Below are 26,000 nucleotides of genomic sequence, written 5' to 3'. Positions count from 1 at the left end.
AAGATGACACCAGCTAACAATCTAAGCAACAGAGGAGAGGCTACCTTAAATGCCCCCACCCCCGATAATGAGATTGATGATTGACTTATATGCTACCTGATAGCCCTCATCCAGCAACTGGTGGAAGTAGAAGCAGATACCCACAACTAATCATTGAACTGAACTGGAATCCAGTTGCAGAGAAGGGCGAGTGATGAGCAAAAGGGTCCAGACCAGGCTGGTGAAACCCACAGAAACAGCTGACCTGAACAAAGGGAAGCTCTTGGTCCCCAGACTGGTAGCTGGGATACCAGCATGGGACTGATCCAGACCCCAGGAACATGGGTTTCAATGAGGAGACCTCGGAAATCTATGGGACCTCCTGTAGAAGTTCAGTACTTATCCCTAGCATAGGTGTGGACTTTGGGAGCCCATTCCACATAGAGGGATACTCCCTGAGCCAAGACACAGGAGGATGGGCCTACGTCCTATCCCAAAGGATATGATAGACTCTGATGACCCCCTATGGAAGGCCTCACCCTCCCTGGGGAGCAGAAAGAGTATTTGATAGATAGGGTTTTAGTTGTGGGGGGTGGTAGGAGAGGAGGGGAGGGAGAGGGAACTGGGATTGACATGTAAAACAGTCTTATTTCTAATTCAAATTTAAAAATATCAAAAAAACCACAAGTGACTGTTACTGTGATATAGTGGCCCACTTCTAATATATAAATGGAAGAAAATAAGAAGACATATATGTCATCCTCTCTAAGGCTCAAGGACCATTTCAGAAGAAGGAGGGGAGAGCTGGGGGAAGGTGTAGAGTGTTGTGTAACTATTTCCTCCAAAAAGAAGGGAGGGGTGAGCATTATGAGACTCAGGACACAAAACAAGGAGCTCAGGAACTCCTAAGCTCAGGAGGGCCAGAAAGTTACAAAGCTCATGAATGAATAATGAATGGCATTAATCATTAGCATGCCTGAATTCCTATTCACCTAGCCCAAGAAGAGTCATAGGTATCTTGTCCCCTTTTATCACTCAGAAACTGGACCAGGGCTACTGTGTAGAGTGGGGACAGAGGAACTCAGGCAGGGTTGCTTCTAGGCTCCAATGGGTATGAGGGAGAAAGGTGAACACCAGGACCGTTGCTCATCCTATCCTTGGCTCAGGTATGCACCTAGGACTTGGTTACATGGTGACAGCCACAGGAGAAAAGAGAGTTTTGCCAGATAACCTCACTACAGATTTGGAGCTTTAAGTCTCTATAATAGTGCCCCCCACCCCCGTGTGTATGTGTGTGTGTGTGTGTGTGTGTGTGTGTGTGTGTGTGTATGTGTGTGTATGCTTCTCTCCATGCACACACATGCATACATACACATATGCATGCACGCATGCACACACATTGGTTGTATCTTTCTGGGGAGTGATTAATACTTCAGGGGCCACCCTCTTACCACATCTCAGGGAGTACTAAAGGCCTGAGGTGGCCTCACACCTGGAAGAGATGAATTAATGACTGCCTCCATGGGAGCAGCATACACTGACCCACTGGAGAGAACCAAGGACAGAGAACTCTGTGGCATTTCCCACAAGCGAAATGGATTTATTCATTCTTGAATGAAGGGCAGCAGCAGCATGGTCCCTGGCAGGCAAGGCTGTGGCTTGTGGTTTCTGGAGCCTCAGGCTGGTGTGAGGGCAGGCAGCACTTTCCCAGCACACTGGCCAAAACCAACACGGTAGCCGTCTCCCTGGCAGTGACCTGAAACACAGTAGGGCATGATCAGCCACAGAGATACAAACTTCCTGGACTGAGTTGCTTCAAAGGGTGGACTTGGGCAGCATAAAGACAAAAGTGGCATTACTCAGGTTGGAAGCCAACCCATGGCTTTGTCTTTCATTTAACTCACTGCACACCCCCCACTGTAGTAAGAAATCCATGTGAGTCTGTTAAGGGGTATCAAGGATTTATTAAGCTATGACAAGGGGAAAATACACTCACCAATACAGGATATGGTAAATCCAGTTGCAGAGTCTCTTGGAAAGCTGTAGACCAGTCACATGCTGCTGACCTGGTCTTCACCACCCAAGAGAATGTGAGTCCCTCCCCTTTTCCTTTTAAGAGATCATGTCAGCTCAATGTGAGAAGGAAAATATGGAGAGAAATGAGATCCCAGCAGCCAGTGGAAGAAAGCTCAAGCATGGTACTGAGAAGACAGGAGGCCAAGAAGCCCAATGGCTCCCTGGACCCAGATGGGCAGCAGATCTTTGTGGTGAAGAATAACAGACACAGCGGCAGGTATGAGAGGCGTCACTATCACATGATTCTAGGAAATGGGTTTGTGTAACATGTTTCAGATGCCAAGACAAATCTCAACTAACTGTGAGCTGAAGGGCAGTGGGCAGAGAAGCACGAATCTCCAGGAACAGGTCGTTGCAGGTCCAAAGCAGAATGTCGGGTGAGGACAGAAGGCAAGGCTGGGGATTGAGGTCTGAAGCCACATGCCCAAACAGATGGTATTTGGTTACTTTCTTCTCCTATGTGGTTCCCTGCAGTGGCCATACTGGGGCAGGGGCCCAGGTTCAAATCCTGCCATTGCCTGTGCCCATCTGTGCGACCCTGAGTAAGGATGTGGATTTCAATTGTGGAGGGTATATATGAAAAATGAGGACTGGGTGCCCATGGGCACCTTGTACACATGTCATATGAACCACATGAGAAGCTACCACATACTCAGTCATCAAGGAGTGACATGGAGACTTGCCTCCTCATTGAGAAAGCAGAAAACAGGGAAATGACAAGATAAAGTCAAAGGAAGCCAGTAGGAAAGACCCAAAGAGAACCAAAGTGGGTCAAGCTGGAAGGCAGTATACAGGCCCTGGTGCCCCATGCCCCATCCCCAATGGCCAAGGCAAGATAAACCAAGGTGCCTGTGGATCCTGCTTCCCACAATCACACAGAAAGGGACTCTCCATGCCCTGTATGGTACAAACGTCAAGGACATCATGTGGCTGTCTGCCTCAGCCCCTAGGTCCTTTTTTCCAGGCCTGATAGCTGCCCAGACAAAACTACATTGCTAGAGGCAGCTTACTGAGGCTCTGTCACAGTGGCATCAAGAGAGCCAATGTCACTTTTTCTCTCTCCTCTCTTTTCCACATCTGCACTTCAAAAAGCAATTAAACTCAATCCACAGAACCACAGCAAGAGCCCGGGGTTGGCTGGCTGGTACTGGAGCAATACCAGACACAAAACTGGCATATAGCAGTTGGAGTACTTGCTTGACAAGTATTAGCCTTGGAGAGAGCAGCTCACAACAGGAACTGTATCCTGACTTTGTCATCTGTGTGATCTGCCATGATTCACCTCCCTTACACTCTCCTAGGTTTTTGACTTTGCAAAACTGACACATTTCCACAGGCTCTGGAGAGTAAAAAATGAAATCATGGAAGTAGACATACCTCCAACACAACTGGATTCAGCAGACATTTAATAAGTACAGTTGGCCAGGGTTAAGCCCCTGGGCAGTTTGCATGTGACCTACACATGTGGTCCCTACACTTCAAATCATCTAAGGGTGGCTTACAATGCCTAAGACGATGCAAATGTGATGTCAAGAGTTACACTGCGTGGCTCAGGGAATAATGACAAGAAAACTGGGTATTTTCAGTACAGACACAACCTATCTTAATATTTTCCCTCTAACTGGTTGGATACATGGACACTCAAGCATAGAGACCACAAGGCTGTAGCCCAGGGCATACCACACAAACACAGAATCCAGAAATGCCAGTAAGTGCAAGGGAGACAGATGGGTACTCTTGGCCTGTGGGGATTGGTGGTTCACACCTGTTATGATGACTTCATCGCCATCCAGCAAGAAGGTCCTGGTCTGCCCCTGGCCCAGATCGATGGCCTTTGTTCCCCTCCAGGACAGTTCCAGCATAGAGCCAAAGCTTCCAGGTTCCTTTATAAGAGAAAAGGGGGAGGGTGACATGTATGTATATCTTGGTGACATGATAGGTCAGCTCTAGTGTGGACAATACAGTGAGACACAGGGGCCCATAAAACCTTTGAGGCTACTGTGAATATGTCCTAGTGGCTCAGTAGGGTGTGCCTTCATTCTTCCTGTAAGCATGTTGTCTATTAAGGGTCCTCTGACCATAGAATACCCAGAGACCTGATTCAGTATGCCTTCTCATTCCATAGACTGCAGCTCACAACCCCAGACAGTGCCATGCCTAACAGTATACCACTGGCAAGAGACTGTCTCCTCCTAGTCAACATAGCCAGGATTGCACAGAGTGAAGTCAACCTATTCACCCCACATCATCATTTCCAAAGTTGTGCACCCCTCTCCCCAGGCTCACAGTGCCTCAGGGGTAGATGAGAAGGATGCAGCTGTGAGGTCACCTCCTAGGAGGGAACGGAGGGTTAGATAGCATGGCTGCTGCTGTCTAGTGAGACAGCTCTGGTTCTCACACAGGTCTCTCTTGGTCATTGTGTATCAGGGAAGCATTCTACCCCCAACTTGCTCAATTTGCCTGTCTTCTGTTTGGTGACCCACATGAGTAGTTTGAGACTCACTGATCCACTGATGGTTCCAGAAGCCAGGAGGTCTCCAGGTCTCAGATTGCATCCATTAACAGAGTGGTGTGTGAGTTGCTGCAGCATGGTCCAGTACATATTCTGAGGGTAGCGACACAGTAGGACATGTGTAGGTATCCCACTTTCTGGGCAGGATGTAGTCTACTTGCTCCATACTTTCCCTGCCCTCCACACTCCAAGCATCCCTATAATTATGGCTGTCTAGTTTCAGTTGAGCTTTTGCCTTCCTCTAGTCTCTCTACAGATGACCTGTTGTCCACCTGCTAAGGTTCTGACCCACCTTGTCTACCAGCTCTAACTTTACTTCCTTTGGAACCTCAGCTCTCCCAACCTCCTTTTCTAAGATGTCTGAAAGCTGGGCCTTCTCAACCCGTTCTGTCTGCTCAGGCCTATATGTTCATGACCACCTCAGGCCTGGGAGTTCCCAGAGCCATTCCTGGTGGATTGGCCTTCCTGCAGTTCCAAGGCCTGGCTGACCCCATTCCCTGCAGGAATTGGAACTGATGCCACCCCCATAGGTGAAATGATTTTAACAGAATGTCAGAGCAGGATGGCAATGACAGGGTGGGGCATGAGACACTAGGAGGTCATGCATGCCCAAGCCTGCACAATGACATGGTTGCCTGTGTCTCCATTCTACAGCCATACTGGCAGGCAACAGATCCCTCAGAAGTGGATCCTTCCCTTGGTTCCTCCTCAAGCTCCTTACTTCTTTTAACTAGAAGGAAGGTTATGCAAAACAAATGCATCCATTCACAGAGTCTTTAAGTGTCCAAAGAACATATGAAGAGGTACCTAGCTGTGTTAGCCATTATGGAAATACAACTGAAGCCACCATCCCCCAATAGCTGAGCTGAAAAGGCAAACACTACATGTTCATACATGAAGTAGCAGAATTTCCTAGATGGCAGTAGTGGGAGTGTTCATGTAATGGCTAATCTCAGTTGCCAACTTGATGTAATCTAGAACCAAGTGGGTAAGAAAACACTGAGAAGGACTGTCCAGATTCAGCTGGTCTTTGGACATACCTGTGAGGGATTCTCTTGATTAGGTTAATGGAGCTGGAACATCTCAGAAAGCTATTCAAAAGTATTCCTAGTTATGCACTCTGCTTTGTGGTGTGTGTGTGTTTCTGAGTGTGAGTGTGCATTTTGTGTGTGTGTGTGTGTGTGTTTCTGAGTGTGAGTGTGCATTGTGTGTGTGTGTGTGTGTGTGTGTGTGTGTGTGTGTGTGTGTGTGTGTGTGTGTGTTAGTTATAACCCAGCAATTCTATTCCTGGATATGTACCCAACAGAAATGTGCACTCCTGTACGCCAAGAGATGTGTAATTCAACATGTGACCAAAATATGGAAGCAACCAAATGCCCATCATCCACTCTGGAGCTGGCACAATTGCACCCTTTATAGCAACAAGGCAAACAAGTTCCTACTGCAAACACTAATGTGGCTGAAGCTCACAAATCCAGCAATCTCAGAGATCCTGAGATTTCATTGCCACAATGAAACCCAGCAGAAAAGACACACACTATAACCAACCCATATAAAACTGACAATGTCTTTATAGCAAGAGAAGCAAGGAGAGGTAGCCTGCCTTGGGGAAGTGATGGTGTAGCTGCAAAGAGGCAACAGGCTGCTGAGGGCGGGGAATTCCCCTTTCTGACATGGGCGCTGAATGCACAGGGTTGCTTGTTTTGTGAAATCTCCTCAGTCTCCACACTTACATCTTTAGCATTGCTGTATCTGTACTGTATCTGTATATGTGTATGCTATTGTTTCAAACAAAACAAAACATCTCTGCTCTTTGGTGGCACTGCACTTAAGAACATATACTTCTCTAGCAGAGAACCTGAGGTGGTTTCTCCTTACCCATGTTGGGTGTCTCACAAGCCACCGTGTAACACCAGCTCCAGGGGAACTCCATAGGTGTTTATACATGTATGTGCATACATACATATATGCACACACAATTTTAAAATAATAATAAACATTTTTAAAGGTTTGACTAAAAAGTAAGTGGGCTGCTGAGCTGTCTCAGATGGCAGAGCTTGCTGCACAGTCCTGAGGGCCCAAGTTTGACTGAGTCTCTATGGCCCACATAAAAATCTGGGTGCAGTATGTGCCTGTAATCTCATCACTAAGGAGGGAAAGGCAGGAGGATCTCTGAGATTGCTGGCCAGCTGGCCTACCCACTCAGTAAGCTCCAGGTTCAGGGAGATACCGTGTCTCAAAAATAAAATGGAGATTGACTAAGGAAGACACCCCCCAGTCAACCTCAGGCCCCCACATGTGAGAACATATAGCACTTTCATCACTCCAGCCTGTGAGGACATGGGATACATAGGCTGGCCCTTACCGGATGTGAAATGTGCCCAGAAAACTTTGGCCACATCTATGTAGAAGCCTCCATGTTGACAGGACTCTGTGATGTCATGCATGTCTAGAAAGGAACAGGGTCATGGAGACTCCAGGCTTTCAGGTTGACCTGTCATCTAGGTGGATGCTACTCTCCTGTTTCTGTCACTTTCTTCCCTTCCACAAAGCAGTCTACTAGCCTCCAAACTCACCTTAAAATTGGACCTGCAGATGGTAGCCGCCTGGCTCATTCCTTCTCCTGTCAGAAATTGAAAAGTGAGACTTATGAAGATTCAGTCCCATTGGTCAGAAAGGAAATCTTCAAGTTGCTTCCACTTGTCTGCTATGATTTCACTTAAGTCTGTGGAATAATAAGCTTAGAGGGTATCAGAGCTGGGATATGCCCACCAAGGCCATCTAGTCCAGGAAGGGCAAATATGTGCACCTAAGCTATTTGTTTCTTCTCCCACATCCATAGCAAGCACCACTGAGAAGCCTGTATGCCGCTGAGTCTAGACATGACTTCAGAGTACCTCTTCCTACGATGCTCCTAATAGCCACCAGGCCACTGAAGACAATATAGGCTGAAACCTACATGTGAGCTTGATCAAGCACAGCCTGCTACTCTCTGGGTAACTGGTCTACCTGTTACACTTCTGTAATGACAGTGTAGTAGCTCACCCTTAACGCCAGTAGTCCTTACTAAGCATTTATTTCATGCCAGGGATCAGCTAGTGCTGCCATCTTCTGACGGTATGAACTACTAGAAAATGCTTCTGCCCTCAAAACCCAGCCCTTCCCTTGGTGCTCATTGCCCCTCTACAACAGGAGGTGTGCTCTGAAGCCCCAAAGCAGGTCAGGGTGCCCACATTGCTGCTTCCCAACCCTGCTATCCTGGTGTCAGCTTGGAAACTCAAAACTGAGTTGAGTTCTGTACGTCTGGATGCTGTGATTTCACTCCCATCAGTGCCCTTCACAGACACAGGGAAATGCCCAGAACAAGAGCAAGATAGGAAGGTGTTGCAAGGACATGTCTGTGAGTGAAAGCACTACCTTGGAATTTACAACTCTTCCACTTAGTTCAAGCTGGCCCTAGCCAGCCCCATGACTCAGGGTAATCTTCCTCTCTGAGTCTCAGTTTCCTGACTTGAAACATGAAAGGATAGGACCAGCAGTTTCTCAGGAGGTGCCGCTGTGGCTCTTAGATCTTTTCTTGATGGAGTATCAAGCTACTCAATCCTTAAGAAACTCACTCTTGAGGCTAGAGAGATGGATCATCGGTTAAGAGCACTGACTGCTGCTCTTGCAGAGGAATCGGGTTCAATTGCCAGCACTCACATGGCAGCACACAACTGTCTATAACTACAGTTCCAGGGGATCTGACACCTTCACACCAGTACATATAAAATAAATTTTAGATAAATTGTTAAAAAAGAAAGAAAGAAAAGTGCCAGGCAGTGGTGTCACACACCTTTAATCCCAGCACTTGGAAGGCAGGTGGATCTCTGTGAGTTCGAGGCAAGTCTGGTCTACAGAGCTAGTTCCAGGACAGCTAGAGGTATTACACAGAGAAACCCTGTCTCGAAAAAACAACAAACAACAGAGAGAGAGAGAGAGAGAGAGAGAGAGAGAGAGAGAGAGAGAGAGAGAGAGAGAGAGAGAGAGAGTTTCCTGCCACTCGTGAAGGCTGAAACCCAGGAACTGGCCATAAGGACACAGCACACCCTGTGTGTAATCACAGACAAAAGAAAGAAATCCAGGGAACAAGGAGCCAAGTAGAATTTGGCCTTTGGGAACTAAATGTGCCCTCCAGGCAAGCTCTCTTCCATCCTGGACATGAAGATGATACCTGTCCTTTCCTAGTTACAGGTTCTGTTCTAGGTCTAGACCTGGGTCTATGGATCAGTTTCCTTGGTCATCACCAGTGTATAATAAAACCAATGCTATGATTCCCCTTTCACAGATGACAGTCTAGGGCATTACTTGGTAACTTGCCCAAGCCTCAAAGCTGGACAAGGGTAGAGTTGAGACTGGACCTCCATCAGGGCTTGCATAACAGGCCCCTCACACCAAAGCTCAGTCCATGGTGAGGCTTGGTGGAAGCAGACCATCAACATGGATCTCTGGGCTATTCAATCTGTGGCTCAGGACTGAGCCCTACTTCTCACAGTCCCATGAGCCTCTGAGATGAGGCTTTCAAACAGGTACTTGATGAAATGTACCACACATCTGATGTGCAGTGTAAGGTAGGTGGCAGTGACAGATCTGAGCAGAGACTAGGTACGACCCTGGCTGGAAGAGCAGAGTCAAACAGAGTGGAGGACCAGGGTTCCCATGTAGGACAATACTTCTAAACTGGAGGATGGCCCTCAAATTCTTCTTTTTACAGGAGTCCCACACAGGATCCTGACTGGAGCAGGTGCCTCTAGAGTTACCCAGTCAAAGCTCGGGACCCAATGGGGACAATGGCCCGTGCCCATGCCTGCCTGCTGAGCATGGGCAACACCATTCACCCTGCAACATACCTTTCAAGGCAACAGACAAGTTGATATCAAATGTGTACGGCTGCTTGTGGCAGAGATATGGCAAGGGCTTGGGGTCCTGGAGGGAAGAGCATATCAGAGAGGTGGCTATGGGGAGGGCTGAGTTCCCAGCAGCCTCTGCTCTCCAGCACAGACTGCCACATGGCAGCAGCATTTCTTCTCCAGAGACCCAGTCCCTGTGCACTGTCCATGGTTGGGCAGTAAGAATCAGGAGGTCACATGTGCTAGACTGGAGAAAATAAGCTGAAGATGGGGTGCATGAGCAGTTTAGAGGTCACAGGGCCAAAGGAACAATGCTGCAGGAAGCTGGGGGAGGGTAGGTTTGGGAAGGGACCATGGGAGGCAAGACGGTCCATAGAACTTGTAAGGAAAGGTTAGGACAATAGAGAGGACCAGGTAGGTGCCCTGGAAGGCAGAGTGCCTGGAAACAGTGAGTCTGCAGCCCTACTGGGTGCTGGAATACCTGAAGAGGCAGCTGATGGCCAAGCAGAGATGCCATACTTTGGGGAGAGGGGAAAAGCATTTCCCCGAAATGCAATACAAAAATCATTTAGCAGGACAAAAGACTACTCTGGGTTATTTGAACAGCTGTGTGCTTCTAATGGTGACAATGTGACTAGTGATGCTAGAGGGATTACAGATCCTTCCCAGTGCATGAAGGGTTAAGCCCAAAGTAACTTTAGCGTTACTTTGGAAAACAATGCTGATTAGTTGGAAAGGAACAAGAGTGGCAGCTATCTTGGGAAGGACAGAGGCAGCTGGGGTCTAGACAGCCCTGTGAAGATGGACCTGGAGGAAGGATGCTGAGGGAAGGTGTGGGTTACTGAAGGCAAGTGGCCCAATAGGTCCTGTGAGGACAGAAAAGAGGGTAGGGGTAGAGGGAGACAGACAAAAGGGAAGGAGACCAGCAGAGGGGAGAGGAGTGTGTTATGATGGGTACAGCTACAGAAGATCTAAGGAGATGGAGTACAAGCCTTGCAGGGACTTTTATGAAGGACCAATTTGCAGGGAAAGTCACTAAGGTTGTTCAAACATAAAATTACAAGGGTGAGTGAGGGAGAAATGCAGCAGCACACAGGTTGTTGAGACAATGCCAGAGAAAGTGTGGGGAGGGAAAGCAGAGAGCCCTGAGCAGAACCCTCTGGAGGAGAGTTGGACCCCAAGACAGACACGGGAGGACCAGATAGGCCATCTGATAGAGCCACATCTGAGAGAACATCTATGAAAGTTAGGGCCTGCAAGGTGCTGGCCATAAGGCCATAAAGGCAGAGTGACTGCAGTGAAGGGTAGGGCAGAGTATATTGTGACAAACTGTGGAGTGAGAGTGAGGGCCACTAGCCCAGTCCTGGGCAAGGGGGCTGGGAACAGTATGGTGAGATAATAACTTTTCCCTATACCCTCTATCCCAGATGCATTCTACAAATTAGACTCCAGAGGGAGCCATTGTACAAACCAAAATTGCGCAATGGGTCACTGTGGGTTACAGAGCAAAGGGAAAAGGCAGAGTTGTATGCAGTTAGGGTTTTGCCAGGTAGTTCCCTGAACTCAGACAACTCTGAAGGCAAGAAAACCGTGTTTTTTTTTTTTTTCCTTATGAATTGTGTTAAAGGGGAAGGAACCCCTGGAGCCACAGCTGCCTGGCCATTGCACCACTGTCCTCCAAGCACCACCACAGTCTCTGTATTTGCTCAGAGGGCAGAAGGAAAGGGCAGAAGCAGGAACTTAAGAGCAGGGCTTTCAGCAGAGGGGTGCTTACCTGCTCGGGGTTGGACACCACAAAGGGCATGAGAGCATCCATGGGCACCACCCATGGGGAGATGGTGGTCCCAAAGCTCTTCCCCAGAAATGGTCCAAGGGGGACATATTCCCACTGCTGGATGTCTCGTGCTATGGGAGAAGAGTAAGCATAGGGCTTATAATGGCTTACAGACTCACTCCAAGCTACTTCCTGCCCTTGACCTACATGGACCTCTCTATAGGGCTCTGGCAAGTCAGACCTCTGGGGGAATGAAAAGAAGGGTGTTCAGTGTGAAGACGGGGTCCTTGGAGGCACTGTGCCAGGCTACAAAAAAAGGGTAATAAGACAATTCATGAGTAGGGGGAGGCCTTCTCCTAGGATGTGTGAACCCATGTCCTTTTACACATGGTATTGGGGTACAGAGCTGGGACCCAGATGCTAGGCTGCTGCACTTTAAATCTCAGCTCAGTCACTGGCAAAAATCCCTCCATACTCGGCTCATCAGCAGCAGAATGGGATGGTGGTGCTGGCGACAGTGAGTGGAGATAGGTTGGGCTTGACAAAGGCTTAGGTACCCCCAGTGCCATCCTTCTATGTATGAGGAAGAGACTTAGGGAGGCTGTAACTGGCCTGTATCCTCAGAAGTCTGTGTGGCACCTCTCTTGCAGTCCTTGTGCCTCCTGCCCCGTTCCCAACCCTGTGTATGCTTCTCAGAGCATAACACCAGCTGGGCCACCAGGCATTACCACTCCAGTCGTTCATGAGGACCATCCCGAAAATGTGCTCGTGGGCTTTGGAAATGGGGATTGGCTCTCCAAATCTGTTCCCGGGGCCGACAAAGAAAGCCTGTCATAGGGAAAGTTGGTTAGAATCAAGATGACCTGTCACTCTGGGTCACTGTGGGTTACAGAGCAAAGGGAAAATATTTCCAAAGTCTAACCAGGAAGCAGGGCTGCCTGAGGACCTGGTACTAATTCACTGGACATTTAAGAGAGGAATTGAACTCATGTGCCTGTTTTCCTGCCAGCCCCATAACAGTTTCCTCCTGACCCTCAGGGCACCACAGGCCATTCTGCTCCTTCCTTTGTTCCCAGTGCTCCATAAGCTAGTATCTGACAGCTCTGTGATGCTTGTGAGAAACAGAAGCATCAGGTGTGGCCACGCCAGAGCACCTGACATGGTGGCTCACAGTCCAACCTGTCCCCAGACGAATGGCATTGTGTGACAGCCATGAACCAACAGAACCACCAGTCATGTCATGGGGTGGGGGGTGGGGTGCCTTCAAAGCACAGACTCAGCTACCGTCATGAAGATCAGCTCTATTTGTTCTGTGACAGAGTTGAAACAATGCAAAGTTTTCGTCAAGATGAAAAGACAAAAGCCCGGAGGCACAGAGGCACAAAGCACACCACCACTTTCAAGTCCAGGGGATCACCACCTCATTTCTCGAAACTACAAGTGGGTCTTTAGCACTTTCATAATGAAGTACTCAATCTAAATAAAAAGTGGAGCCTTGCTGGGAGAAGGGGGGGAAGGGAGGCTTTGGGTAACAATGATTTTAAATTATAAATAAGCATTTTTTTCAAAAGTGGACCCTTGGTATAAACGTGTTTCTGAAATGGTGCAGGCCCTGCCACAGGTGTAATGAAGTGGCTCTGGCCATTTGATGCTTGTTATTCATGTGACATTCCATAAAACCACCATGAATGTGAACAGACAAGGTGAAACAGTGCTTCCACCAGGAGAAAAGAGCTGGGTTTTCACAGCCACTGGCTACGGCACTCACCAACTGAATATTAAGTCATTTTCTCTAACCACATTTTACCCTTTTTTTGTTAACGATATCTGGTATAGAGTACTGGCTCATCAACAGTGAACTTCCCATCAATAGCTACAACTCAGGTATGAAGGAGGCTTTCCCAACACATATCTCTAGAAGGCAAACCATCCCTCTTGCAGTTCGCTAGGAGAGTACAAGGGCCCTTAACTTAGAGGACATTATAAATAACAAAATCAGCTCAAAATATACAAGATTGTGGAAAATATGGGGGAAAAAAAACAGACTAGAAAAGTAACACGTGTTTATAGAATGAGACCTGAGACAAGAAGACAGGGAGCCTGCTGTGACCTCAACTGGGGACAAGTGTGTGCATCAGAAGACTCAAATTTTCCACTTCTCTGTGTGGTCATGAGTTGTGTTAATATTTGGGTTGCAAATAAGTTTAGCCAGTAGGTGAATTCACAAACACAGAATCTGAAGAAAAAGCATCAACTGCACTCAACGGTCAGATGGGTTCACAGGGCTGCTATTTGTGGCTGGATAGGTGTGAACCGCTCCCCCAGAAAGAGAGCTTGCCTGCTGCAGGCCTTTGTGGATCCCACTCAATAAAACTCTACACATAACGCACCATTTCCAACTCCATGTCCAGGAGCTTGCTGGCACCGTACACAGGAGGCTTTGCTGGAAAGACAGCAGATAAGAGGAACCATCAACACCAGATTACAGAGCTCATAGAGACAGGGCAGAGCTGGGCATTGAACTGGCAGTGCCTGGATACTGGAGTCACTTACAGTTATCAGGTCTCATCTGTCCCATGGGCCTTCGGATTGGGGTGCCAGATACCACGATGGAGGAAGCTCGGCCATGGTATCCCACAGGTAAGTGGAGCCTAACAAAGAGGGTAAGAGGCCATGGGTGCCAAAGCAGTTACATGGTGTAAATCAAACTTCAGAAAGAAAGAGAGTCAATATACACTCATTATTCAAAAGTTGAAACATGTCCCCAAGTGTCCATGGAAAGGTGTATGGAGAAAACAAACGTGGCATATCACACAGGGGGAAATGACTCGGCTTTAAGAAGAAAAGGGGGCAGGGCGTGCCTGCAATTCCAGCAGTCAGAAGGCAAGAGACAGGAAGCGTATCACAAGCTAGATGCAGCCTGGTGTACATAGTACGTTCTAGGCCAGCTAGGGCTAGCTATATAGTGAGGAGGACAAATAAAGAACCCAGGCTTCTGTGACCACAGACAGAGTTCCGCTGCTTCCTTTGGGGGCCCTGTCTATCTCCAATACAAAGGAACCCTAGGAATAAATCATAAAGCTCAGAACAAATAGCAATCCAAGGCTGGGGAACACTGTAGGAAGATGCTTGTAAAACAAGAATATGGAGAGGAAATAAAAGAGTTTTCCCAAATATCGAAACACTACCAAGCTAGGTGGGGCCGGGGGAGGGGGTTGCTCTTAGATGAACACACAGAGTTACGTGATGAGAAGAGAGATATGATAAACACCAACGCTTGTTTTGAATAAAGCAAGAGGTTATGCCTGCACTGCAGTGAGTGGCAGCTCCCCCCAAAGATCTGTCTATACCCCCACCCCCAGAAAATGTAATTAATAGCCCTGGATAATCTGAGGGTCCCTATTTCCCAGAGTGCCTCTGTACAAGGTAGAAGACACAGAGAAGAGGAGATAGCCATGTGAAGACATAGGCAGGGGAGAGAGAGAGATACAGCTACAAGGACTGTCCATGGCAACCAGAAAATGGAAAATAAGGGTCAGACTTGGAAGATATAGCAGGCTGGGCCAGGTCTCCAGGCTCCTGCTGAAGGTGGGTGGATATGACAGACTGCAACCCTGCAGAGCTCCAGGTTGTGTTTATCCTCAGCCAATCAGAAACTGTCTGTTCTCATGACCTTAGGGAAAATTATCCAGCAGACAGTTTAGCCTCAAAGGAGCTGCCTGTCACCAGGGTGCCAGAACTCCTCTATCCAAACGGCAGGGATGAGGAAGTGAGGGGCAAGGCTGGGTGAGGAAATGCATTCCTACCCTCATCTGAACCGAGCTGGGGGAGCCACAGCCTTTGGCCTGCATTTCCTTCCCAGAGTAGGAACAAGAGGCCTTCCTTTTCTTGTGATGTGATTCAGAGTGGTGCTCAGTGTTTGCCTAATCACATATTCTTTACAATAAAGATAATACAGGTTGAGCCTCCCCTCTAAAATGCTTGAGACTGGAAGTATTTTAGATTTCTGATTTTTTTTTTCCCAGCATGCTCATGGTTAGAACATTGGCAGTTTGCCAACCAAAGAATCTAGAGATCAAGCCTCACAGGGAATCGAATCCCATATCTGTTCTCCAGAGGGGAGATGAAGGGACCTACCCACAGGCTCTGCCTCCACCCCTAAAGTCATGCTGAGGGAACCAGAAGCAAGGTCGGCTGTTTCCAGAGGCTGTAACATCATCAGTTCTAGTTTTTTTCCTAGGCTGCTTTGACCAATGAGGGTCTTTGCAGCTCCTGGGAAAAAGCATACTGTATTTTTTGTTTGTTTGTTTGTTTTTCGAGACAGGGTTTCTCTGTGTAGCTTTGGAGCCTATCCTGGCACTTGCTCTGGAGACCAGGCTGGCCTCGAACTCACAGAGATCCGCCTGCCTCTGCCTCCCGAGTGCTGGGATTAAAGGCGTGCACCACCAATGCCTGGCTGAAAAGCATACTGTAAAGAGAAAGATGATACTGAATTTATCTCAACATCTGGTCTAGGACATACCAATTGGGCATCAGCGCATTCTCCTTGCCCCTGAACATAATGCCAACATTAGTGGCATGCGGCCGAGAGGAGTAGAAGTCCGTGTAGTCTCCTGAGGAAGGAAGACACAAAACAGCCAGTGACCTAGATGGAGGAAGTCCCATTCCAAGAGTAGGGACTCACACCCTTCTCAAGACTCAAGGATCCCTTCGGAAAAAAAGTAAGCCCACACTTTCTGAATTAGACAGTGAAATTTAAGTATGAAATGGCTGCTACCACTCTCTCCCAACTTGTACCACACATAACTGCTGTGACCCCCATATGGTCAACCCTTGACATGCCTTTGCTTGATATATGTCTGCTCCTTAGCCTCACTCCTTCCTTACCTCTGCTGGTTTAAATCCTGGCAAATCTAAGGCACCACTACTGAACCCTTCTTTGGAGTGGGCTTCACTGTGCTCCATACTTGCAGATCTTCAAGAAACTGTCACTATTCAAGCTGGTCCCAGCTCAGCCCTTATTTCATGTGACTGGCCCTCAGCACCAAGAACAAGGCATCTTGTCTCTGTATTTGAACTTGTATATCAGTGCCTGTTGATTGTGATGAGCTGAACATGGAGGTTCATGAATCCAGGTGCTCCTCTCTCATATGTGAATGAATTACTAAGATGTACTAGAAAAGCCACATAGGGTAGTTTGCTTACTCACCTTCCTAAACCATATACCCCCACCCACTCACCCAAAGCAAAGCTAAGTACCCCAATCCCAGCATCTTGGACTAGAAGTGGAGGTGAAAGATAAGGACAGGAAACACAGTCTGGGCACCAGCTAAGTAAGGGGTTGCCAGCCTGAACTGTACTCACGACTTCCCACATTCAGTCCTAGTAATAGTGAATGTATTTATTACAAAACATGACCATAAAAACAGGAAGTCACAGCATCAATTAGCTAGAAAGGATGAAGGACCCCTAGAAGACAACTAGTTTGCTGTAAAAGCCTAGCACAGTCCTAAAGGGAAGTAAGGGATGTGCCCATCTTCCAGTCCACCTTCCACCTAGCTGTGGGCACTAGCATCTCTGCAAGACTTTGCCGAATGGAGAAACTGGTTCAGGAAACCCCATCCTTCCAGGGCAGAACTGTACAGCTCTCACATCACAGGCATCCCACCAAGCCAAGAGCAGATGCTCCCTCTCATGGCTGACATACAAGGATACAGCTTATGCCTGGCCACAGGCTGAAGGCCCCATCTCAGCTTCAGGCTATCCGGCTGTACTGACAGCAACTTGCTGAGTCAGTCAAATTAGATGCTTGGCCAAATGCATACATGAGCCCTGCAGGGTCCTCTGGCTTTCCTCAAAACGCTCTCTCCTGATAGCTCAGAATGCTCGCCCAACAACCTTCTGGGAAGAAGGAGCAAATTGTTGTACAAGGAGCTATCGGGCCAGTTGTAAACTTAAGACAGGCTGCTGCTTCTTTGAGGGAAGCAGGCTTGAGACAACCTGAGCCAAGGCTAACTGCGTGCTGAGCTTGATCATGTTGGGATCAGCTGGTAATCCTAACACCTTTGTCTCTCCACCAAGATATGAGGATCCAGTGCACCTGTCCAGCCATCTAAACCTACTAAACTACTCTGCTTGATATAACAGGGAAACAAGACTCACCTATGGAAGCAGGAAGGTGCATCTTGGCAGAAGCCTGGGAGGTGAATGCACTGAAACAGAGAATCAGAGGCTCCATCCAGTCTTCCAGGCCCAGAGCCCTCCCACCAACATGCAGCCCAGAACAGGGCTGGATGATGTTGGCCTGACTATACCAGGCTAGTCAGTCAAGCAGAAATGTATAAGGGTACTGGCAACTAGGCCAGCCTCATCTCCCTTGACATGTTCCTCTTTTCTTATGTATTCCTCACCGCTGTCGAAGCTCCTTGTCATCTCTGAGCCTGGCTTGGCTGGCAGACAGCAAGTTCTGCAAGGATGCTCTTGCCTCCTTCCAGGCAGCTTGGCCCAGGCCCATGAAGCTGTTGAGAGTTGTCTAAGACCAAAACAGGATTTGAGATGGTTATGCCTGAGAAAATCCTTTAGCTATCCCTCCTGCCAGAGTCTAACATCTCTCCATGCATTCACAAGTTGGGACCTTTGTTCACATTTTTGTCCTCTCTGCATAGAGCTAGAGAAAGCTGGTCACTCTTCTTGATGCCCTGGATATGCACCCCACAATCAATGCTCAAGAGCTTTTATGTGGACAGCAACCCACAAACTGCACAAGTCCCACTTATCTGGTGACAATACTGACTCTGTGCCAGAGGGTGGCCAGGAGAACTGACAGAGAGGATGTGTGCAAAGCTCCTGCACAAAAGAGGTACTCAGTAAATACCTTACCATGTGTCAGGAAAAAGCAGATCCTAAGAGCTGACCTGTGATGAAGGAGGGAAGTTAGACCCACCTCACACAGACATGGAGGCCAAGCTGGCTGTTTCCAGGTGCTACTGAACACCTAGATGACAGGGGCAACCATCCTCCATCGACACAAACAAAGCTGGATGCTCCAGGACTGTACCCTTGAAAGACTGAGCAACCATTCCCCATGAACGCACGGAGGCCAGGATGACTGTCTCAAGTTGTACCCCAAATCTAGACTGTAAGGCTCATGGCCCCTTTTCTCAAAGTTTTCCTGGGCCTTGAAAGACCAAAGCCTGAACAACCCAGTATAAAGGGGAGCCATAGTTACATAATATCCTCACCTTATAGGCAACTTGGTAAGACTCACTGGACTTAGGAGCTCACATTCTACTGAGAAACCACCCTAAGGTGTCAAGGCTACCTCCTCTGTCACCTGTATGTCTCAGAATAGCTCTCTCTTATCCAGGGATAACCTGTGATTAAGAAAAATACTAACTCATTTGTAGTAGGCAGTGGAATGAAACAATCCACGACATAATGTCCTACCTCATCAAAGACATGCTGGTGTTTGGAGAGAACAGGGCCAGTGAAGAGGTGTTTAATGACACTGAGGTCCAAGATCTGGTCACCGATAGCCACACCAATCCGTGGCTTTGGCTAGGAGGAGAATGGCACAGTCAGTTCTTATAGACCCAGCTCATTCACTGTAACAGCCACCCAATATTTAGGGACCCATGGGTTCATTTGGGACAACCGCCATAAAGAGAGGACTGAGGACCAGGATCCAGGACAAGAAAGAAGCTCTTGATGGAAAATGAACAGGTAGCCTGTGGAGGCAAAGTTCCCAACTTTGCTTACATGCCTCTAGTGATGAGCTGCTCACCACCTTACCAAGAATCTGAATTCCTTTTCATACTGGGCCTAGGGCTTTGCTCAGGCCATTCTCCCATGAGGCAGAGCAGTAAGTGCTCCACATCCAGAAACTTGGGAGTAACAGCTCTGTGGTAGCTCGAACTCAGGTTGCAGGGTGGTGCAGAAGCCACGGCGATCCACCCACTCAATGAATCTCCTTTATATCCCCATAAAAGCTCTGCATGAGTTCAGATGAATACAGTGGCCCAAATATTTTGTCAAGGCTGGTCTCTGGGCCCACAACACCAAGCATGTTGGAAGACTTCACCTCCTGGAACTCTGTCCTAAGCCAGGCTTCCTTGACACCTGAACCAGCAGTTCTTCCATTCTAGGAAATTCATGGGAGCTGAGGGGCAGAATTCTTGGCTGGCCCTGTCTCTAGTACCTGCTTTTTTCAGTGGGCTGCCAGGTAGCCTCTAGGAGATGGCAATAGACTGAGGTCACACAAGCCTGAAAAGCTTTGCTGAAGAAACCTAATGTCCTCAGCTCTGTATCTCCATGGGACTCAGTCTCCCCAATCTGCTTCAAAGAACACATAGCTGAGCTACATGGATCCAGGTGATAGTCCATTCAGGTGATGTACAGAATAGACCCTGGAGCAATCATCCTATGTCTTGCTGAAATCAAGAAAGAACCTCTATCATTGAGTCAGCTCTGTGACCTAATCATAGGTATAACTGTCACCCATTATCAAAGAAGATTCTCTTTTCTGCAGATAGAAATCATTATAGAGATCCACAACTGGTCAAAATGGAGAGAACAACTCATCATGGGTATCCAACCCTGTGATACATCTGCAACGCAATCCCGTCTCAGGGAAAATCACCAGAGAAGAAGCAAAAAGACAGTTAAGAGCCAGTGGTCCAGGATACCTGTTGATAGAGTATTTTCTCTAGCCATGGCCAGAGAAATGCACCTAGGAATTATGAACAATATAGTTGTCTTAAGACCAGCACAATGACACCAGTTAGCCTACCAATACCTGATGGGAAATTCCACATAGTTCCACCCTCTAGATGAAGAGCTACAGAAGGTCAATAATTGCCTCCAGGTTCAAACTCCTACATAGAATGTTCAATTCCAACCCGTCAGCCCTGGACACATGTACATATGAGCAAAGCTAAATGCATTCTGTGGGTTATATATACATATGAATATACATGTAACAATAATAAAGAAGAGATCATGAATTTGGGAGGGGGAAGGGAGAAGTTGGAGGGAAGAGTGAGAGGAGCAGGAATGATATAGATGCAGGGCTCATATGTGAAACTCAAAAAACATTACATTTTAAAATTAAAAATTAAATTAAAATTGTATTACTAACAAAAGAAGCTGGGCATAGTGGCACACTCCTTTAATCCTATATTCAAGAAGCAGAGGCAGGCAGGTCTCTGAATTTGAGGCTAGCCTGGTTTACAGATCTAGTTCCCGAACAGGCAGAGCTACAGAGAAAAACCCTGTCTCAAAAAACTAAAATAACGATAATGATGATGACGATGATTATGATGATAAAGGTGGTAATGGTCATAAAGAAACCGCAGAGTATGGTGTCTGAAAAACCTCTAGCCACAGATAAAAGGGGACTCCAGATTCCCTTGGGAGAGCAAGTCAGAGCTCCTTACTACACAGTCAAGTACTGACAATGTGCTTGTCTGCACAAGCGTTCCTGCCTAACCCACTGGTTAGGCTGAGAGCATCTCTGCTGAGGGCAAAGTACCAGGGGAGGCCAGTGGGAGTAATCTGTTTCCAGAACGTGGTTGGCTGGCACAGGTTAAGGCTCCACACATCTCCTATGTGGAAAGGACGACACATAAACTTTGTGTCCTTGCAACATCTAGTCATGCTTGGTGGTTGTGAAACTACCAGTTGACTCTTCTGACCAAGACGTTCTGCACAGGCAGGATACAAAAGGGCAGCCATCTGGGCAACAGATGTGGGGAGGTGGACCAACTACCAGGAACCCCTTCCTTCCTTCTACTGGTGCTTGCTAGCAAGCACTCTACCTATGCTACCGAAAAATTCTGGCAAAGATATTCTGACTCCTTTTAGGTGCAAGCAGCTCCTATTGCTCTATGGCTTACACAGCTGAATCAACAGTGTAAGCAAAAAGCAAGCACAAAATACCACAAACATTTCGGAAGGATGTGCTTTTCCCACCCAAGGAATCCTTATGTATTCGCTGATAACTCAGCTCCACTAAAACCGTTTTCAAAGATTTCTTTCTAACCAGACTATGAATACAAGTCAAAGTTCGTTTCTCTTGCCCCACAGGGCTTGTGATCAGTTCAGGGAATGCCTAGCAGTTCACACTAGAGCAGAAAGAATTTAGGCCAGAGGTAAAAGAACCTGGTCTCACAGTTTCTAAGCCAGGAAGTGCTTGCATCCTCGGAGTTGCTCAAAAATACGAGAGGCAGCTGGTACTTTTCCAGGTTGTAAGGTCAAGGACTAGCATTGAAGTGAATGACCACCCAGTTTCTTGGAAGGAAAAGGCCTGAGGGACTACGCGTCCGTTTCTGGGTCACAATAGTCGCAGGGGACTGCTGTCCAGGTGAGGGGTGATAGCTCCCATTTCTCTTTGCATCTAGTTCTCGCACAACCCCACAGAAGCTGAGACTGAATTTCAATATTGTGCACAGCTATGGTAGGTCATAAGCGGTTTTCGAGCCACAGGCACCTTCCACCGAGGCTCAGGAGAAACCGACCGAAGCTCCCACCTCCCCGCGCCCGAGCCCAAGCGCCGAAGCTCACGTGGCTTTGAGTGGAGAAAACGCCATAGGGCAGGTTTTGGATGGGAAAGTCGGAGTCCTCGGCCACCGGAATATAGGACATGATGACAAGCACCCAGCAGGAAAGCCCGTGGCGGGCAGGGGTTGGCTAGCGGGATCGAGCTTAGGACGAGGATCAGTCTAGCCTAGCACTCTTAGACCCAGAGACCTCACCGAACCCTGCGACTGTTCTTGCCGGAGGCTCGTTCCCGGTACCGCCTGGCAACACCCCTACCCGCCCCTCGGGACCGCCTCCCCACCACAGGCACCATTTTAGCACCGGTCCCCGGACCGCCCCGCATTCTACGCGCCTCCCTTACCTCCGAGCCCACCCAGCACCCGCCCCGGGACCACCCCATTCCCATGCCCCTCGACCGCCCCGCCTCTTTTCCAGGCCCGCCCCCATTAAGGTTCCCTTCCACCCCGGAACCTGCTGACCGTCCTCCCGTCCCCCCACTTCCCCCAGGACGACCGCATTCTTCTTTCCTGAGACCTCCCAGCACCCGAGACCACCGCACCCATCCCGCCTCATAAGACAGCCCTCTTTATCCGCCCCTGAAATGGCCGGAACCCCGGTATCGCCCCGCCCCTGAATCCCTGCCTCATTCACGCCCCGCCTTGGTCCTGCCCCCTCTCCATCCCGGAACCCGGACCGTTCCGCCGCTAAGTCCATAGGGCGCCCTACCCGGTCCAACACCTGGGTCCAGGTATTCGTTCTCACCTACAACGCTCTCGCTCTAAGGCCCCGCCCCTGTTGGTGCTTCATTGCCACTATCTCTGAGGCCCCGCCATTCTTCAAAGCAGCCCCGCCTCCCTAGGAGCCGGGCTTTTTCCCGGGCCCCACCTCCAGTTTGCACTTGGGGATCCACCCGGTGACTCCCATTCTTCTGACCAGGGTTGCTTCCAGCTCCTCCTTTTATAACTCTCAAATATGTTCTCATTGGATACTGCAGACGCCTTTGTCCCCAGCTCACCTGCTTGCTCTGGGCCGCAAAGACGCTTCCAAGGCTGTTGCTGGTGAAGTGCCGAGTTGGAGCCAACATCCGGAAAAAGTGTGATGCGCCTGTGTTTAACCTCTCAGGGCTCTTCTGCCTCCGCTTTTTCCCGTAAAATACTAGTGGGAGGTCCGCTACTGAGTAAATACAAGAATTCAATTAGTTAATGTTGGTTGACTGCCTTGGATAGTACCTGGCATACACGCTCCGCGCACCCGTGTGTGTGTGTGTGTGTGTGTGTGTGTGTGTGTGTGTGTGTGTGTGTGTGTGTGTGTGTGTGTGTGTGTGTTGGTGCAAATGCTTCAGGGCGCAATCTGATAAAATACAAAGGATTATTTGAATTCTTTTTTTTATTTGCGGAGACGTGCTTAGGGCCTAAATTGTGATCTATTTCAGGGAAAGTTCTATGGGCTGCTGAGAATGTGCCTAGCTGTTGGAGGATGTATTGTTTAAAATTGTCTACTTGACTATTGGATTTAGAATCACAATGGAAACACACCTATGCCTGCCTGTGTGTTTTGAAATGGTTAACTGAATGTAGGCAGCACTACCCCTTGGGCTGGAGGCCTTCTATAAGTGAAAGGTGCCAGCATTGATCTTCCTCTGTTTCCTGGCTGTGGATGCAATGTGATCAGCCTCTTCCCTCACTCCTTGCCATGCCTTCCCAGGTTCCTTCCCTCCACTATGCGGCTGCATCTCTAAACCCTTCTACCCTTAAGTACCCTCTCGTCAAGTATCTAGTCACAGCAACGAGAAAAGTATACAGATGCAATATTCTGTAGATGTCTGTTAAATTGGCTTCATCTAGGTTGACCTCCTGAAGTTTTTCAATTTTTATTCTGTATGACCTACCTACCTACTGATGAGCAAGATATCAAAGTCACCCAAAATTATTATATCAGAATTTATCTGATCTTTTAAAATCCATTGGTGTTTGTTCTATGAAACAAGAGTTCCATCCAAACTTGAGTGCTTATGTATTTATGATTGCTATATCTCTTCAGCAGATTCTTTTTACTAGTATGTAGTGACTTTGTCTCCAAGTTTTGGTTTGATGTCTTTTTTTTTTTTTTTTTTTTTTTGTTGTCTGAATAGTCATGCTGGCTTCTATTCTCTTGGTAAATTGATGCCAGACAGGTATGTTTGTGGAGGCAAGAGACAGTTGAATCTTGTTTTTTAATCAACTAATGTGCTTCTTTGAATTGAGAGTTAAAGATAATTTACTTCAGGTCATTCATTGTCTTTATCATTACTTTTGTTTTAGTCAAGGTTCTCATTCTGGTGCTAAGGCTGATCTGGAACTCACTAAGTAGTCCAGGTTAGCCTCAAAGTTATGGCTACCTCAGCCTCTTGAGTACCTAGAGGATAGGCATCACCATGCCCAGCAATTCAGGCTGTTACTGAGAGAGCTGTGTCAATTCCTAGAAATTTTGTTGTTGGTTTTCTGATTGATTGGGATGTTCATTCTTTTCTTCCTTATTTGGATCAGGAGTTTGTTTATTGTGTTGGATACAATGGGTTGTTCCTTAGCTCTTCTTTGCTCATGAAATTTATTCTTTACTGTGTTCTCTTGGCTAAGCCTATTTCTCTCTCTCTCTAGGATTCTCCAAGTACACTCTGTAGTGCTGGCTTGTGATCATGAATTGCAATATTTTGTGCTAGTTTGAAATGGCCTTATTTCTTAAAAGATAGTTGTGATATGTTGGTGGTTATTTACCTCCAGAACTTGAAATCTATCATCCCATGCTTTCCTGATGACGTTCAGGATTTCTGTTGAAAGGTCTGATGTTATTCTGATATGTTTGCCTTTGTGACTTGTCACTTTTCTTTTACTTTTGATGTTCTTTTGTACTTTTGTACACTATATAATGAAGTTCATTATGTCTGGTCATGCCGATTGGGGTTTCTAAATGTCCCTTGCACTTGGATTCTTTCTGTAGCATCAATTTTTTTTTCTCCTCTAATTTCTTTAAGTGCATGTGTTTTTAGTTATTTCAGATCCTTCTACCCCATGGATTCCTCGATTTGGTCTCTTGCCTAAATCTTGGAAGTTGTGTTATGTTTTTACTTTTTTTTTAAAGCTTGTCTTTCATCACAGTACTTGGGAAGCAGAGGCAGATGGATCTCTGTGAGTTTGAAACCAGTTTGGTCTACCTAATGAGTTCCAGGCCAGCCATGGCTACACAGTGAGATTCTATCTCAAAACAAACAATTCTCTTGCTGAATTTGTCATCCATTTTGCTTACTTTCTCATTTGTGTTGCTGACTCTTCTCTGAGTCCTAAATGGATTTCCTTCCTTTATCTGGTTATTTGTATACTCTTTGAAGACATTAATCATTCTTTTTTTGTCTTTGTTTTTGGAGACAGGTTTTCTCTGTGGCTTTGGAGGTTGTCCTGGAACTTGCTTTGTAGACCAGGTTGGTCTCGAACTCACAGAGATCCACCTGCCTCTGCCTCCTGAGTTCTGAGATTAAAGGTGTGCACCACCACCATCTGTCAACATTAATTAGTCTTTACATATAAACTTTTCAATTATTTTTACCCAGTTTTTCTGTCCTCTCCTCACATGTCCTATCCTCCCCCCACCCCATCATCTCTCACTGCTGGTTAAGAAGGCTCATCAAAGGGTCTTTCTCTTTTGTGGTATCTGCTAATTTTATTTATGCTGGTTTATTTCTGAACTCATCTGTTGCAGATATATTATTCTGCCAATATCATTCTTCATTATGGGAGCAATGTAGTTAAATTTTGAAGTCTGTATCAACTTTCACCTTGTGGCTTAAAAAAAAAAATTGTAATGGCTATTCTGGACCTTTGTTGTCATGTTGATGTCCAAAATATAATTTGTTGGGATTATTGTATTAGACTGAATTTACTAGTCAGAGTGGAGAGCAGTCTCTCCATCAATGACTATGGACCAGCTCTCATGTTCCATCTATCTTTGATTTGTCATTAGTTTTAGTCTTTTCCTGACATAAATCTTATACTTTACTAGACTTACAACTTTTTTGAAGGTAATTCAAATGATTAATTTCTTATTCAAAGCATTCTGGCTGGTATGAACACTGACTTGTTCATATATTGCAAACAACGTACTTGCTTCTAGTTACCAGACTTATGCTAATTCTTTTAGGCTTTCTGTATAGAGGATGTGCCATTTGCAAATGAATACAGGTTCTCTCTCCCTTCTCAATCTG

The 26,000-nt window shown here is 47.2% G+C and overlaps 1 protein-coding gene across 3 annotated transcripts; it reads right to left on the bottom strand.

Annotated features, from left to right (window-relative positions):
* Window positions 1-1,550: 1,550 nt before the first annotated feature.
* On the bottom strand, window positions 1,551-22,043 carry Fah (fumarylacetoacetate hydrolase). 3 transcript variants are annotated; one of them, XM_027407573.2, is made up of 14 exons: window positions 21,791-22,043; window positions 18,677-18,787; window positions 17,641-17,762; window positions 17,393-17,442; window positions 15,753-15,843; window positions 13,784-13,881; window positions 13,621-13,673; window positions 11,959-12,058; window positions 11,231-11,361; window positions 9,457-9,532; window positions 7,144-7,190; window positions 4,516-4,660; window positions 3,821-3,938; window positions 1,551-1,735 (listed from the first exon to the last, which is right to left on the bottom strand). In XM_027407573.2, exons 1-13 carry the CDS (start codon window positions 21,869-21,871, stop codon window positions 3,835-3,837), a joined length of 1,209 nt encoding a protein of 402 aa, XP_027263374.1. In that variant the 5' UTR covers window positions 21,872-22,043; the 3' UTR covers window positions 1,551-1,735; window positions 3,821-3,834. The 3 variants fall into 3 exon arrangements, with proteins under 3 accessions (XP_027263374.1, XP_027263373.1, XP_035298300.1); XM_027407572.2 differs by having other exon boundaries at window positions 1,554-1,735; window positions 4,559-4,660; window positions 21,791-22,042; XM_035442409.1 differs by lacking the exon at window positions 18,677-18,787 and having other exon boundaries at window positions 1,554-1,735; window positions 4,559-4,660.
* Between the last annotated feature and the right edge of the window lie 3,957 nt (window positions 22,044-26,000).

Source organism: Cricetulus griseus, chromosome 3 (assembly GCF_003668045.3).
Source record: "Cricetulus griseus strain 17A/GY chromosome 3, alternate assembly CriGri-PICRH-1.0, whole genome shotgun sequence".
NCBI classification, from domain to species: domain Eukaryota; kingdom Metazoa; phylum Chordata; class Mammalia; order Rodentia; family Cricetidae; genus Cricetulus; species Cricetulus griseus.
Note: the sequence above shows the minus strand (reverse complement) of the source record. Positions and strands in the feature narration are given on the sequence as shown.

Coding starts and splice junctions, on each gene's coding strand:
- Fah (XM_027407572.2), bottom strand. CDS start 21,871: ATGTCCTATATTCCGGTGGCCGAGGACTCCGACTTTCCCATCCAAAAC. Junction 18,788..21,790: donor TTTTCTCCACTCAAAGCCAC/GTGAGCTTCGGC, acceptor TTCTCCTCCTAG/CCAAAGCCACGGATTGGTGT. Junction 15,844..17,392: donor GCACCTTCCTGCTTCCATAG/GTGAGTCTTGTT, acceptor TTCCTTCCTCAG/GAGACTACACGGACTTCTAC.